Source organism: Bombyx mori, chromosome 19 (assembly GCF_030269925.1).
Source record: "Bombyx mori chromosome 19, ASM3026992v2".
Taxonomy (NCBI): domain Eukaryota; kingdom Metazoa; phylum Arthropoda; class Insecta; order Lepidoptera; family Bombycidae; genus Bombyx; species Bombyx mori.
In genome coordinates this window covers 4,708,114-4,724,610 of record NC_085125.1, presented here as the reverse complement: position 1 = coordinate 4,724,610, position 16,497 = coordinate 4,708,114, and the positions used below count along the sequence as shown (strand labels likewise).

Sequence of the window (16,497 nt, the reverse complement as noted above, 5' to 3'; positions counted from 1 at the left end):
TATTGCTTAGATGGGTGGACGAGCTCACAGCCCACATGGTGTTAGTTAAGTGGTTACTGGAGCCCATAGACATCCACAACGTAAATGCGCCACCCACCTTGAGAATAAGTTCTAAGGTCTCAAGTATAGTTACAACGGCTGCCCCACCCTTCAAACCGAAACGCATTACTGCTTCACGGCAGAAATAGGCAGAGTGGTGGTACCCACCCGCGCGGACTTACAAGAGGTCCTACCAGCAGTAATTACCCAAATTATAATTTTGCGGGTTTCATTTTTATTACACGATGTTATTCCTTCACCGTGGAAGTCAATCGTGAACGTTTGTAGAGTACGTATTTCATTAGAAAAATTGGTACCCGCCTGCGGGATCCGAAAACCGGTGCATCGCTCAACACAAATGCATCGGACGTCTTATTCGTTAGGCCACGACGACTTCGACCGTGGTATGATTCGCAGCAAAAAATAAGGCTGGACACATAAAAACAGCAGGAACCAGCAGCAAGCAGTAATGCGTTTTGGATCCAAAAGTGGGACAGCCTTGTTGTACCTGATGGGCAAGGTTGTGTAGTAGAACTGAGATCTAGAACTTACTGCTGTCTTAAGGTTGGTGGGTGGGTGGTTCATTTACGTTTTTGAAGTTTCCGGTAGCAAAATCACACCAGGTGAACTCGATCACTCTAAGCTTTATATAAATATTATATGTAAATAAAATTATAGTTTCTGTCTTTTGTTTCCCCTACCTATTCCCTGGTAGCCTAAGGTGTAATACGGCCGAACAAGTAGGATATTTCAGCTACGCCCGGACGGGTCGGTGAGCTCACGGCTTCAACTTGGGAGAATTTGTTAACACTAGCCCTAGCAAGAGCAATGCTTCGCTGAATCTACCACCGAATCGGAATCGCGACTCACTGACAAGATCCGGCGAGAAACTCATTGGGCAGTGTCCGTCTGTCATTTCGTACCTATTAAAATTGTTAAATCGTTGTTTCGTCTTCAAATGTAGACTATTTTGCATAGGAATTCGCCTACGTAAGCAACTACTAGTTTTATAAATTTAATTTATTCTGTATTTTCAGAATTCTGTTTAATATGCATACATCCATGTCGATAGAATGACTTCTAAGTTCATTAGGCTTTCGAATGTCTTACAATTACAACATAACTTGGTAAACTTAGCTAACCTTTTTGTGAGGTAGTGAAAGTCGTTTCCCTCAATTCATTATTAATAGAATTTTAATTTAATTAAAACCATATCACAAAATCTAATTAATTAATTTTATTATAAAAACAAAATCTGATTAAAACCCAACAATCACTACTCATAGGCAATTCAACAGTTCTTATTGTCATCATTAAGACCGAGAAGTTTTCACTGATGAGCTTTCCAAACTTATTGGTTCTCGTTACATCTGCTTTTAAAATAATTAAATGTTGCTTAGAAGCAACCATTCCGCAGAGTATTTTTCTATTAGTAATTAAGAGTTTCAAAAGAAAATTAATTAATAACGTGCATTGAAGTCACTCAATGCACGTTATCTGAGGTAAGAAGCCGTGGAATATACCTATAGCTTTTGCAATTCACGTTATATCCTGTGGCATTTTGCTTGTTCGATTAAACTGTTTTATCTACGGTGTCAAGCTTAATCAAATCAAAGCCATTAAATTGTTTAAAAAATAAGTCCGAATGTGCCTAAACTAAGGCTACTAAACCCGGTACATTTCTGTGTCCATCACTACATATAGTCGGATTTTTTATTAGACGAAGTAAACTGACGTTTACTGTGTTGTCAGTTTTTGATGAAATAAAAATAGTGTTGTGACAAAGTGAACGATTGAAAAAACTCCTGAATTAATGAAATTGCCTCGATTGTCTAGTGAATAGTTACTGTGCCGAACTGCCGATATCGGGCACGGGGTTCGAATTTTAGCCGTGCTTTGTACATACCAACGAGTTTTCGACGAAACATTATGTTCCTATGGTATCTACCTGTACTGAATACCGAGTGTTTTAAACATTAAGAAAAACATTGCGAGGAAGCTTGTAAGACTGTCCTATTTCCAATGCATCATATAGTTGAAACTATAGATGTATAAAATATAACAATTATAGGTACATAGGTAATGAAAATAAAAAAAACTGATTGTAGTTACATACTACTAGTAACATATTATTATATTGGATCACTTTAATACAATTTTATTGTAAAATATAAATAATATTCTTTTATAGTTTGAAATTAATGATTAACTCTTCACACTCATTGTTCATTTATGTGATTGAACGAGAACTGAACGCATCACTATTACTTTAAATTATGCTTTAAATATAGCAACATTATTTCACAAAGTGACATTAGCTACTGTCAGCTGGCTTCGTCTAATTAAAAATCCGACTATAGTATAAAATAAAGTCGCTTTCTCTGTCCCTATATCTGTCCGTCCCTATGTATGCTTAAATCTTTAAAACTACGCAACGGATTTTGATGCGTTTTTTTAATAGATAGAGTGATTGAAGAGGAAGGTTTATATGTATAATAACATCCATTAAATAGTGGAGAAATCAGTAATAAATTACAGTTTCCGAAGCGAAGCAAGGGCGGGTCGCTAGATAATTAATAAAATACAAAATACGCAACAAAAGTTTTATTTGATCATTAAACTAATTTTTGTATTTAGTTGCGCCTCAAAGTTGGGGGACAGTGAAAATTCTTATCCTTATTATAGAGTTTTTAAATCCTAATTAGTGGTGCCCGTGGCCATATCTCTGCTCTTCGTGGCCGCTGTGATGTCCTTGACCGCCGTTCACTCCATGACTACCGCCGGAACCGTGGCTGCCGTGGCTGCCGTGTTCGCCGTGGCTTCCGTGGCTTCCGTGACCACCGTGCTCATATCCACCTTGTTGGTGGACGTGTGGGTAGCTGTCGTGGTTCTCGTGGTTACCACCGTGGCCGTATTGTCCTTGTCCGTATCCTACGATTTAAGAAAGCATCACGTCAAAATGTTTCTAGATGGTTAACGGAAATACGTATAAGACGTAAATTACATAATAAACAATTGATCATTATAAAAATTGTTGAACTAATTTTTATAATGATTGGAATCGTCGACAAAATAGGCATGTGGTATTTTGTTAAAAATAACTTATAAGCCAATTCTTTGTAGATTTTTCTTGTCAATTGTCTTCTTGTTGAGATCTAGAGCGCTAAAATGTAATTCTATTGGATCCACTATAGTCAAGTTTATATTCAAAAAACAACTTTGAATTATTTATAATACATATGAAATAAGACGTGGTCAATTTTAAAATTTGAAATTATGGAAATGCGAATAAATAATGAAAACATTGATACAATAATTACCTCCAGCTGATACGGCGACGATCAAAGCAAGGGCGATAATCTGCAAAGAAAAATAGTAATATTTTATAAACAGTATAATTGCAATAGAGATCGCAAAAATAATAAAACTTATAAATATCTCTTCGTACAAAAATACATTCAAAAACAATAGTTTACATTCAAAAACAATAAATAATAATAATTTAATAATAAAATAATAATTTTACATAATATATGGGTATTTTACAGAAGCACAAAAATTTTACGAATCATTATTAAAGAAATATTATGTATTAATATCAATAAATAAAATAAAAAGCATCGGGAATAAATCGGATACAATTAATAATTCATGACCAAACCAAACTTACCACAATCTTGGACATTTTGTTTTAATTTAAAATACGTGTTAATTCTTCAGTAATTCTCCTAGAAGTATGATCTCGACTTCTCGAAGCGCTTTTATATAGTAGTAATCACACACGTCTAAAAGGGTAATACCACAAAGGCAATATAAACACAAAACGACCTCACATGACATCAGATACAGAATATCATCTCATCAATACAGGTTACGTGCTATGTAAAAACATTTCCAGAAGGAAAAACGTCCGTTTCTTGGTCGACTATTAATATTTTAATTGTAATTAGATGAGTTTCTGTTATTATAAAAATAAATATTTATATGTTTATTATAAGTTACTTGTTTATGCTCAGGGTTGAACCGTTTATGATGAGTTGACAAGAGCTTATTACGACGTGCCATTAAAATAATATGAGGTGGTAAAACTGGAAAAGCAAGGATACAGTTCAATGTGTTTTGTATTTTAATATTAATTTACCATGAGAAGAGGAAAACATCTAAATATGATTTACATTGTTATTCCTTGCTTTGTTGAAACTACCTATTCACTGGTACCTATTCCAGTTACGCCCGGGCGGGTAGGGAAGCTCATGGATTCAACTTGAGATAATTTGCTAACACTAGCACTAGCAGAGCAGTGCTTCGCAGAATTTACCACCGGATCGGAATCACGGCCCACTGAGGAAATCCGGCGAGAACGAATCCGGCGGTTTGTGTCTATCGGCATTTCTTGCATGTGTTGATATATTATTTTAAGAACGATTTATTTAAAGTTAGTGCTTTAGGGCGTTCAGTTTTGTTAGATCTTAGCGGTTTTTAATTATTAGATATTTGTTGAGAATCACAGTTTCGGAATTCACTCATTTGTACAGTTTATGTTACTTTTAAGGAGTAAAAAAATTTAGCAACTGGTGCTTTCTGTCCAGCATTGAAATTCTTAGGTAGCAAGTAGTTATTAGTATATTGGTGATTTGGTATTGCTAGGGTTGTAAACTGGCTTGATGATTTTCAATATCAATGCTCTAGTGAGCAAGCAGTACTAATATAGGCATTATAATTAATATATGTATAATAAAAATGTGTTTCTTTTTTTCTTTCTGTCACTAAAGACGAGTATGACAATTTGTTTTTGTGTAAAGTTTGATAAATACGAATATTTTAGTTTGATAGCTACATTAAAAGACCACAGAGTTCAGGTTATGTAAATTTAAATTTGTCACAAACAAGCTAGAGGATTCTAGATCTTTAATTATGATTGAAAACTGGTAATTTTTATTTCTGATTTGGTTTTCTTTGTTACCGGTTCCATTACCAACCGTGGACTATAGAACTAATGCTAAATGATATCATGTATGTTTTCTCTAAAATATTTTTTTACTGGTCCCGTGATAAGTTCGTAAAGAAATTGTGTTACAGGTACCAGATAACGGAAATAAATGCAGGTAATTCGGTAGGCAGCGGCTTGGCTCTGCCCTTGGCATTGCTGAAGTCCATGGGCGACGGTAACCACTCACCATCAGGTGGGCGGTATGATCGTCTGCCTACAAGGGCAATAAAAAAAGTAAGATTTTTATTATACACATACATATATTTAATATACATCTATATAACCCTGGAAAAGACATTTATATTTATCATACAAATATCTTCCCTTGGCGGGATTCGAACCCGCGACCCCCTTGTGTAGTGACCATGTCACTTACCACTACACCAGACGGCCGTTACAACATTTACTAGTTTCATAGGAATAACATTAATGTAAAGTTCACAAACGTCAAATGTGAAATTTATGAAGATACGAAAGGTTTTTTTTCTTTTTTTTGCGGCTTTTTCTCATTTGCCTTGAAGGCTCCGTCGGCCGAGCGACCTTGGGATGGGCCGCGCGTCTAGTTACAGTGTTGCCCGCGGTAACCCCGTCCGGATTCTGACCTTGAGGGGATCGGACGCTTGAGTGAGAGTGCAGGGCTTTTATCAGGGTGTTTATTTATTTGTATCTTGATGCGAAGTTGCGAATTGTTCACAAGTTCCGTGGCCACGATAGAACGCTTTGAGAATTGTCGCAGAAATAATTTTGAACATTGTGTCATCTTCATGTAGATCTCAGTTAGTTTCCTGATTTAAGAGTTCATTTACCACCCTCCCGTCAATTTCTGTTGCGAAGCAGGCATTTCTTACGGTTTAAAGGGTGGACCGGTCTTTATACAATTGAGACTTCGAACTCATGCTTCAAGATTGTGGCACTCAAGTAGTGATCTTTATGGGTTTCAGTAATCTTACCACAAGATAAGTCGAAGGCTTGTTCGTCTGAACTATTTAAAAAAATCTGTAACCACAGAAAAATCTGTAGACTGATTTTAATAAAAATGTTCAAAAGGGTTGTCTTCGAGTTGTGCGTCTTGTCAAACTAAAAGCCTAACTTAAAGTGACAAAACCTGACTGACTGATCTGAAACTGATCCTACAAAAAGTGGAAATATTCATTTTAGCTCCCGCTGTGTTGTGTCTTAGAAAGAACAAAAAAATGTATCAAGAAAGAAAATAACTTCAGAGGTGTCAAGGGACACCCGGATGGAACGAAGTTCCTTTCGATTAATTAGTGAAGGAATTGTAATTTTTTTTTAAGTTATAATAATAAATTACGGCATTATGAAGAAGAAAAAAACAATACTATGAACTAAATTACTATTGTTGAAACGCTATCTCGAGAAACTGTACTCATTACGCGGACCAATCGGATACGAGCAATGTCACGCGATAAGCGCCTACACGTTGATTGGTCAAAATGACGGATCTAAAAAGTGTCCTGACAATTTTTCGTAAGAATTTTTTCCGTCTAGCCCCCTTTCACAACGCGCGATAAGGAACTTCGTTCCAAAAACCTTCTTGACATTTTTATGAACTTAACATCGATTATAAAGACACGTAGTTAAATTTTAAAGAGAAATACATTATTTCATGAACAGATCCGTGCTGATTGTATGTCATTAAAGTTCATGATTGTCAGTCTTCGAACAAAAATATTATTGATTGAAGCTTTGAGCGCATTACGTCCGTGTAGGTAGGAATACCTATATACCTACATAGTGTACTGGCACTTATGTAATTGTAGGGTAACTTGAGGCATTTACTCATGAATTGACCATCTGACTATGTCGATAGTATTATCATAATTTCTTTTGTAGACCCGCCATGCAATTTTAATACAATTTCAATTTTAATGGAACTTAACCGAAACTTATGCTGGACATTTAAACGAATGCAAATCGAATTTCTGCTTTATTTTCGGGTCCTATCATGGAAGTGAGATTATAATAATTAAGTCTTTTAAGCCCTACTCAGAAAAATTTACCGAAATCTATTCAGCTGTCTTTTTTCCCCTTCCTAATCGTTGGTAGCGTAAGAAGCTGTTTCAACTACACGCGGAAGCCTCGCCGGACGGGGTTCTGACTACTATAGAGACAACTGCCTGCACTAACCCTAGCAAAAGCGATGCTGAACCTACGAAAGGATGGGATTAACGATCCACTGAGAAGATCTGGCGAGAAACTCAGTGGACTGTGTCTACAGACATAAGACCATCCGTCTTTGTGAATTATTAGAACGAACAAATAGACATAGCGGTCATGCAGCGCACTGTGAGCTCTCACTTTATCAACGTCTTTCCTATCTATTCCGCGAAGTAGTCTTCTGGCAAAATCAATTATTATTGTCCTCAATTATGGTGACTGGCCACATTTTCGTTGTGATTATAAAATATATGATCAAATCTAAAAATTTCTTGACACCACTTTCGTAACCGAAAATCGGAACTTTACGAGGCAAAACCGGCCCGCGCCATATTCATTGCTAACCAACGCAGTTCAAATGTTAATCGGATAAGAAAACAACTCAATAAAACGTAGCTATAAATATTTATTTAAATAAACAAGCGACAAAAAACACTTCTGAAGGTTTATGACTAGCTTACGAACTATATACCTACCTACTCTATCGCTCCATTCATATCTGTTGGGTGCTAATATAAAATGGAACAGAAGTATGCACTCCAGACTTTGTGTCGAAGTTCCAATTGTGTTACGGCTGACCCCTCTTCCAAACCGGCACGCATGACTATTGCCGAAATAAACAAAATGGTGGTACCTTTTACGGATTTAAAACGCAACCACAAGTAAAAATGTTTAACCTAGAAGGATTCATGCGATTAGGCTTGAGGCTATAAGGCAGTCCTTAGAATATGATATAGGCTAATTACATTACGACCTCAACGGTTTAAGGCTACGTTCACACATAGTCTCCGTGTATACGGTACCCGTTGTAACGGGTACGGCAAACATTATGCTTTGTTCACACATAAGCATCGTATAACATTCAACGTATCCGTCATTACTGGATACGATGTTCACAAGCAAATTCGTAGTATACCGCCGTTATTCTACCAGGATGAAACTTGTTTGTCGAGCTGCACCGCCCGCCGGCCCCCTCACCCCCGCACAGTTTCTATCCGGTAAAACTCGATGACAAAACGGAATGTCATAATTTACCGGATCGCTTTTTTTTTACTGTATACTGAATACTGTACCTTAAGTGAAGTCGCTCATACAACTCTATGCTCTATCGATGAAAAAAAGCGTATTCGACAAAAACGGACCAGTAAAACGGAGACCATTTGTGAACGGGCTTTAAGTTGCAAGGGCTTACCGTTGTGTTTTCTAGCCACGAGTAGCAGTAGCCAGCGACTTCAATCGGCTCCTAGCATTGCTGACGTCCACGAGTGACGGATACCAATCATCATCAAATGCCTTGTAGTTTCATCCGTCAACATGGACGTTAAAAATAGCACATACGTAGGTTTACTACAATAAAAAAAACCTTATTTAAAACATCGCATCTAATTATTAAAACTTAAAACAAATAATACGATACGAATTTACTGCTGTTAATTTATAATTCTTGTTAAGGCAAATAAAATGAGTAAGTCTCAAACGAGATATAAACTGGTATATGTTCGAAAAAGAACATCTTGTTTTTCGACGTTTTGTGTCAATCGAAGTGTGTTAAAATACGAGGAAGAACTTAACATCTGACAAATGACTTTAATAGAACAACAATATATACATATATTACACATAGTTTTTTTAAATTTGTTAAAAGATAGATAGATAGATAACAAGCGTTTTCAGACTAAAACGCAAAATGTGATTTAAGTAGCATTAACAGTTAACTGAACAAAAAAAGATGTAAAGTTTGTGTTCTTTTTTCTATTCACATTATTATTATTACTATTCACATCGTAACACTAAAAAAACGTTTATTAAATAACACAACTTTGACGGATTAAGCTCGCGTTTATTATTTTGTTTTCATTACATATTTCTGACGTTTTAAATTATTTATGGTTTTCGTTGTCACACGGAAATAACATCGTTCACCGTCTTGTACCTTTGAATACAAATTACTGTCCAATTATTTAAATATCCATTAAATGTAATAATACACAGTAATAAAAAATCAACTCTAACTTTCTTTATTCATTGCTTGTATAAAACAAATAGGTATCTATTGACATTGTAATTAACTTAAACATTATAAACAGAAACATCCTTTTCATCATTTATTATTTTTATTCTACTTAAAATCACAGATACATTTCAACTGTATTTATACATATTTCTACGAATGTAATTGTTTTCGATTGGGAATTTGTAATAAGGATAGTACGATCCTGTTTTGCTGTTAAAAACTAAATATGGTGGTGGATTATAAGCGTTGCTCGCTGTGTTGCGAGACCAGTTCCTTCTGCTCGTGTCTCGCTTGTTTTTGATATGTTCAAATACTCCTTGTGGAATTTTGAGGTCTGTTTTTTCATCTGATGTTATTAAGTCGTTTTGTTTCCGTCTTGCAGCTGATGTTAATGTGACGAGATTCAGCAAGATACCAAATATGATCATCTGTGTTTAACGAGTATAAGATAGGTAAAATTGTACATTTTCTAAACAGTAGCTTAAAGCGTAAAAACGGCGTAAGGGAACCATTTCCAAAGCTCCTAAGTATATAGACATAAAGGTTTTTTTTTACTTTTGCCATAAAATAAGCAGCAAATAAATGTTAGTTTTTAAGTTGAAAATATTTTTTATGTTCATTAGTCGAAATAAATATATTATGTATTTTCTCACCTTTAACAAAACGAGTCTGATCATTTTCATTTCCTAATATTCTTATCTAATAACACACAAAATTAAAAAATATAATTGGTATAGTGAAATATAGATGGACAACAAATACTGTTTTCTGTAAGTTGCAATAGTGAAACCACCTTGAACTACACATTTCTATTTATACCAATTGACATTAACGAAAGTCCCACTTTTCATGAGACAAAAATCGATGGAGTATCCATGTACATTTCAAAAGAAAGCAAATAAAACAATTTTTGGGCTTAGCCTCGACTTTTTTTATCTATGGCATGCAGACTGCAGCCCACGTGATGTTAAGAGGCTAATGAGGTCTATAGAGATTGGGTCAGCCGTGAGGCTTTAGTTTCTAGTACACATTATTCTAGTACAACTTCAAGGTCATCTTAGCCTTTTTCTAGGGTCGTATGAATGTTTCTTACCACAAACATACAGCACCAATACATGAGGATAGAGGCAAGGGGTACATACTCTAGTAAATCTTATTTATACCTTATCCCATAGCAATTGTATGCATTGCGTAAGAAAAAAAAATCATGTTCATAAACGGACCCTCCCTGCGAAATTTCTAGATCTATTTGAATTTGGTACGAGTGTTGATGTCTGTCAGCCAGTGTTAAGATTTTTCGTTGTCACGAATATTTATCAATGATATTTAAACATTGTGCGTTAATATATTATTTTATTTTGCATTGGACTTGACATTTTATGTGATTCCAGAGCGGCACACGATACAATTTCTTGTTCAAAAACTGTGAGCTGTGTCATCTGCATTTGTTGCAACACAAATACATTTTAAGCACATTAATGTCATGTCGACTGTATTTAATAACTCGTGGCAAAGACTGGTCAAACTTGATATTTTCAATACTAATATTAGAATTAAGATTTTATTTTTAACTCTAATAGGTATAATATTTTTTTTTGTACTAATGCGTACTTGTTTATTTATTTATTTATTTAAGGATTACCGACAGGGTTTACAGTATGACATAAAATAACATTGACATGTATAATTGATAACTGCAACTCTAAGTAGAGGCAATCACAGCATGCATTACATTAATATATTAATAGAGATTTAACAGTACTATTAATTATAATAAAAAATTAAAAACAAAAGAAAGACAACAAGGACAGTAATACCTGAGTACTCAGGTATATTATTATACTTTATACAGTATATATATTTTATTATACAGTACTTATATTAGGAATTATACATATAAATACCTTCTATTTACATTGGCCATAATTTAGATTACACAATTTTTTTTTGTTAGATTTTGAATGTCAAATCCGAATTTTTATAAATCAATTTTAATTTCTGTAGACATAAGTAGTAGTGGATACATTTTGGGACACTCTCTTGAGTGATAAATCCAAGTCTTCTATAGCTAAAAGAACAGTAAGCTGCCCTGATATATCCGAAGTTTCTCGACACTCTTCTACTAAGAACTTAAGTAGCTTAATCTATGATATACATTTGTAGTAGAATTAAGCTAATTTTGTGCGATTTAAGTATTCAGAAACGTTTTTTTATTTAATTTCTTAGAAGAACAGAAAAAAACATAAGCTTACACACATATCTATAATACACACATATGTATATACAATTCAAATGACGATCACGAATTGAATAACAGATAAACTTGTTCTCTTTGGTTTATTTTTAAAGAAACTTATTGTGTCGTGTGTAGCTCGAGTGATTTATACGAGAAACAACATAATGACTAAATATTCTTTCGTGGAATATTCGAGAAATATTTGTAATGAAAAAATAAGAATATAAAAACACCGAATTCATAGGATTTTCTGCATTTTTTCTCAAGTTAATTAAAACTTTTTTATTTGGTTTTAATATACGTTTATTATTTTATTAATTTCAACATATTATGCAATTCCGACATTTTGAATGCTTTACAGTGTTCGTGGTCGAGGACGACTGGTTTTTTTTATATATATTTTTTACAATAACTATAATGATTTATTATTTGTTTTATGGCGATCATAGGTCCCTGATAACCTAAATCTAGTATTCCGATATTCGAAATACAAATGGATATATATTTACATATGAGTTTGTTTCGTGAAATTTGCTTTATAATTTTTTGTAAGTACATCTACATCGCTATCTTCATGTCTTCCTTTGTAATTGGAGGTAAATTCTCAGGAGTGAGCACCAACGGAATTGGTGAAACATTGAACAAAATTAGCCATAGAATATAATTTATTAAATATTTTTTAGTATACTATTGTAGTTTTGAGGTTAAATTGGTATTAGGGTGTCTACTTTCAGTATTTCTTTACAGTCATTCAAAATAAAATTATGTTCTCCAATCAATTATTTATTATGTTTTGAATTATATCATTAAAAGTCGAAGATTCGTTATTTTGTTTTCATTATAGTTGCATGAAAAGTTTTTTTTGTCCGGCCAGTAAAATTACCTCGATCATTTTAAGGTCGTGTTGTTTCCACCTCGTTAACAACAGGACCATAGATTACTTAAATATTTTCTTAGTTTTTTTTTAATGATTATAACAATGAAAGTCACGAAGAATGAATATACTAAAAAAACTAAAATATCAATCGAGTTTCTGAGCAACTCTATAGCTTTTAATGTTAGCACAAATCAAATCAAATTAGCACGTACCTGTATATGAGTCGGATGTGTTACTAACACAGTTGTGTTATAACTATGTACATATTTTTGTATGAGAGCGTTCTTGCTCGATAATATGTATAATTTTTTGACTCGATTTGAGTTCAAAAATTGTTATGCTAGTAACAGTATTAGTGTTACTAATAGGTATGAATAATAAGTAGGGTATATAGCGCATATATATGCATATATATAGCAATATAGTCCCGAAGGGGAAGGGGAGAGAACGTTGGAAACGGTAACGAGTCATAGTACCTAATAATAAAAATCTCTTTTTTATTAAAATCTTTGCTTACAACAAACCTTTACCTTTACTTATTTGTAAACATCATAAGCGTCATTTGAGGATAGCTAAAATTTGTAACAACACCCGTTTTAACTAACCCCAGAAACGGTTTCAAATGACCCCAAGACACGGTCAATCTTCTGAGATTATCTAAGAAGCAAGAAATCTAAGTCAAGACGGTATATTAACTAATATTATTATTGTTGTCATATAGAAAGTTAATCTATAATTAGAATCTCTTACTAAGCAAACAGGCCGTTATAATAAAGTCACAGTAGTGTAGCTTAGCGGAGGATCGGTAGCGATTATATCGAAGACGTTTCAATTGACCCCAGTCTGCCTGTCTAGTATTAAAATTTGTGCTATTATCGAAATTATATTATCAAAGAGCGTATCCTTTGACCTTGTTTCCTTTAATATCTTGTGGGAAAAGCTACTGGGAGAGGGTGTAGCTCCTTCATTAGTAAATATCTTATCTCTGTGGTATGAGAAGCAGAGGAACTTTGTAACGTGGTCCGATGTACTGTCGGACCCTTACAAACTAGAATGTGGTGTAAGGCAGGGTGGTTTGACCTCCCAGAGGCTTTTTAATATCTATGTAAATAAGCTACTTGAGGAGCTCAGCAGCACACATGTTGGTTGTCATATAGATGATTTATTTCTTAATAACATTAGCTATGCAGATGACATTGTGCTGCTGAGCCCATCAATATGTGGGTTCAGAAAGTTGCTGTCTATATGTGAATCCTATGCTGACGATCATGGCCTAAAAGATAACCCTAGTAAAAGTGAGCTGTTGGTGTTCAGAGGTGTAAACAAAAGTCCACCTCATGTCCCGCCTCTAATGCTCGGTGGCTTACCTGTACAAAGAACAACAAACACAGTTCAAATATCTAGGGCATATTGTAACTGAGGAATTAAAAGATGATATGGACATGGAAAGGGAACGAAGGGCATTGGCTGTCAGAGGGAATGTAGTGGCACAAAGATTTGCGGGTTGTTCAGTGCCGATCAAAATTACCCTCGTCAAGGCTTACTGCCAAACCTTTTACACAAGTGGTCTGGTCTTTGGGCTACTCATACCCAAAAAACGGATAATGTTCTGCGTATACAATATAATAATGCCTTCAGGGCGTTGTTGAGGCTTCCACCTTATTGTAGTACATCAGGCATGTTCGCCGATGGGCACACCGATGACTACTTCGCGATAATGCGCAAAAAGGTGGCATCCATTATTCGTAGAGTAGGAGGAAGCACCAACAACGTCTTGAGGGTACTAGCTGAAAGACTGGATGGCCCGACCCTGGGTAGGTTCATCAAGTTGCATGTTCTACATGCTGCTTGATGGGGCTTCCAGGGAAGGAGTTGATTGATTTATTTAAATTCTAACATAGTTCTTAAGTTATTTGTAATACTAACACAATATGAGACTGATGTCTTGAAATAAAAGTTTTTATTTTATTTATTTATAGTACACAAAAAAAAGCAAAACATTAAATACAAAAAAGTGCAATTGCAATTGGTGTGTATAAAAAAATATATGAATATTATTGACAACTACGGAGGGACAATGAGGGTGCGCGTCAGTTGACGGTGAAGGATTAACATCGTGCAATAGTAATCAAACTCGCAAAATTATAATTTGCGTAATTACTAGTGGTAGGTCGTTTTGTGAGTCCACACGGGTAGGTACCATCACCCTGCGTATTTCTGCCGTGAATAAAACATAAAACAACACCATCTCTGTATTTGTTTGTTTTAACATCATGCAAAAAGCACTGAAGCGGTTTTGATGACGCCTTTCGTCTATAAACGTTCACCATGATGACGATTGATAAGCCGGTAGTAAAATAAGAAATTGTCGCCGCTAATTCAATTTTATATAAATTGAGCTTCTACTCAATCGAATCACCTCCTGGCTGAGCCTTTGCTCGCCCACCTGTCCTGGTGAAACTGGAAAGACCTCCGGGCCGTCAGAAATCATTCAATCACAAAAAAAAAACAATCGAATCAAATCAGGCGTACGCTCATCTATTAACATAAACAACTGATTTAGAACTTCACATCCACACGGATTTTAGTTTTGGTTTTTTTTTCTTGTGGTGGTGGTGAGTCCGCACGGGTATGTATTACCACCCTGCCTATTTCTGCCGTGAAGCAGTAATGCGTTTCGGTTTGCAGGCCGGGGCAGCCGTTGTAACTATACTGAGACCTTAGAAACTCATATCTCAAGGTGGGTGGCGCATTTACGTTGTAGATGTCTATGGGCTCCAGTAATCTTTTAACATTAGGAGGGCTGTAAGTTTGTCCACCCATTTAAACATTAATTTAAAAACAAATTATAATATATATTGCTTAATTTTCTTAAAGTGTTCGCCAACGTCCATACTACGTTGAAAACACCGGTTCTCGTCCGATCACCGAAGTCAAGCAACGTCGGGCGTAGTCAGTACTTGGATGGGTGACCGCCTGGGAACACTACGTGATGTTGGCTTTTTTGCTTGTGAAGAAAACCAAATTAATAATATTGACGATTTTAAATTAGTGTGTTTATCAACAAACATCACGCTCATGGATCTATTTTTTATTATTATTATTTTTTCATGCGAATACTAAAAGTCGTGATAATCGTGATTCCCATTGCCCGTAAACAGAGATGTAAGATTGAAGGACCAATTAGATAGTGTTACAATAATTCGCCTCAGAACTACACAGTATAACGGTAGGTACTATCTCTGGGACTAACTATAGGGTGTACATATCACGCAAAGTAGTAAATTGCTTGTTAGGTTACGCTGACATATACGCGGCATTTATGCTGTAGATGTCTATGGGCTCCGGTAGCCACTTAACACCAGGTGGGCCGTTTAGAGGTCTTTGGTTGTAGGGTCACCAGTGCCGGGCGGCACAATAAGGAGTCCGTAATAGGATAGGCAGTTTATTTCCTATTTACACAGTAATTAGCAGAAGGATATAGTACGGAGAACAGAAGGCACAGATAAAGCGGTAGGAAGTCCAAGTAGAATATTATAAATAGACACAAGCAATAGATCGCGACAATCCCAAAGAGTACGCGTAAGTCGGGAATTGACATAGGCTTCGCGTGGCGTAAATCAAACCCAACTGGAATTGTCCGCCTCGATCGGTAACGATCTCGGTAGGACCACCGTATCTCGCCATCCAATAGGAGATGAACGCTTTGGCTACTGTTTCAGCGGTGATGTCGGTAATAGGCACCGCTTCCGACCATCGCGTGAAGCGATCGACGTCTGTGAGGCAATACCGATATTCGCCAGCGGGCGGTAGTGGGCCGATCAGGTCTAAATGGACATTTTTGAAATCCGCTGAAGGCAAAACGTGCGTACCTAAAGGTGAGTCAACGTATCTAGTTATCTTCGAACGCTGGCCAAGTCAAGCCTTAGCCCATTCACGGCATTTCTTTCGCATCAGTGGCCAAACGAAGCGTTGCGCAACAAGTTTATCTGTCGCATTGGGACCTGGGTGGCTAAGTGAGTGGAGGCAGTCAAAAATCTGCTGGCGCAGTTGTTGTGGCACGAAGGGTCTGGGTGTCGGTGTATTGACGTCGCAGTACAAAATGGCACAATATCCCCCCACGCTGGTGACCTGCGACGGAACAGCTGCAGCATTTTGCACTT

At 35.8% G+C, this 16,497-nt stretch overlaps 1 protein-coding gene, 1 long non-coding RNA gene and 1 other non-coding gene across 3 annotated transcripts; 1 reads left to right on the top strand and 2 right to left on the bottom strand.

The window, feature by feature from the left end:
* Positions 1-2,628: 2,628 nt before the first annotated feature.
* On the bottom strand, positions 2,629-3,776 carry CPG17 (cuticular protein glycine-rich 17). The gene is made up of 3 exons (NM_001173316.1): positions 3,710-3,776; positions 3,360-3,399; positions 2,629-2,970 (listed from the first exon to the last, which is right to left on the bottom strand). The coding sequence occupies exons 1-3, from the start codon at positions 3,722-3,724 to the stop codon at positions 2,741-2,743; spliced, it is 285 nt and encodes a 94-aa protein (NP_001166787.1). The 5' UTR covers positions 3,725-3,776; the 3' UTR covers positions 2,629-2,740.
* Positions 3,777-9,026: 5,250 nt separating this feature from the next.
* On the bottom strand, positions 9,027-10,003 carry LOC105842592 (uncharacterized). Its single transcript, XR_009975668.1, has 2 exons — positions 9,875-10,003; positions 9,027-9,649 (listed from the first exon to the last, which is right to left on the bottom strand). It is a non-coding gene; the product is annotated as an uncharacterized LOC105842592 (long non-coding RNA).
* A 5,213-nt stretch (positions 10,004-15,216) lies between these two features.
* On the top strand, positions 15,217-15,335 carry LOC119630032 (5S ribosomal RNA). The gene has a single exon (XR_005245845.1). It is a non-coding gene; the product is annotated as a 5S ribosomal RNA (ribosomal RNA).
* The last annotated feature ends 1,162 nt before the right edge of the window (positions 15,336-16,497 follow it).

Bases quoted from the DNA above. Each gene is read 5' to 3' on its own strand.
- CPG17 (NM_001173316.1), bottom strand. The intron at 2,971-3,359 runs GTAATTATTGTA...CTTAAATCGTAG, and splicing joins CGTCGCCGTATCAGCTGGAG to GATACGGACAAGGACAATAC.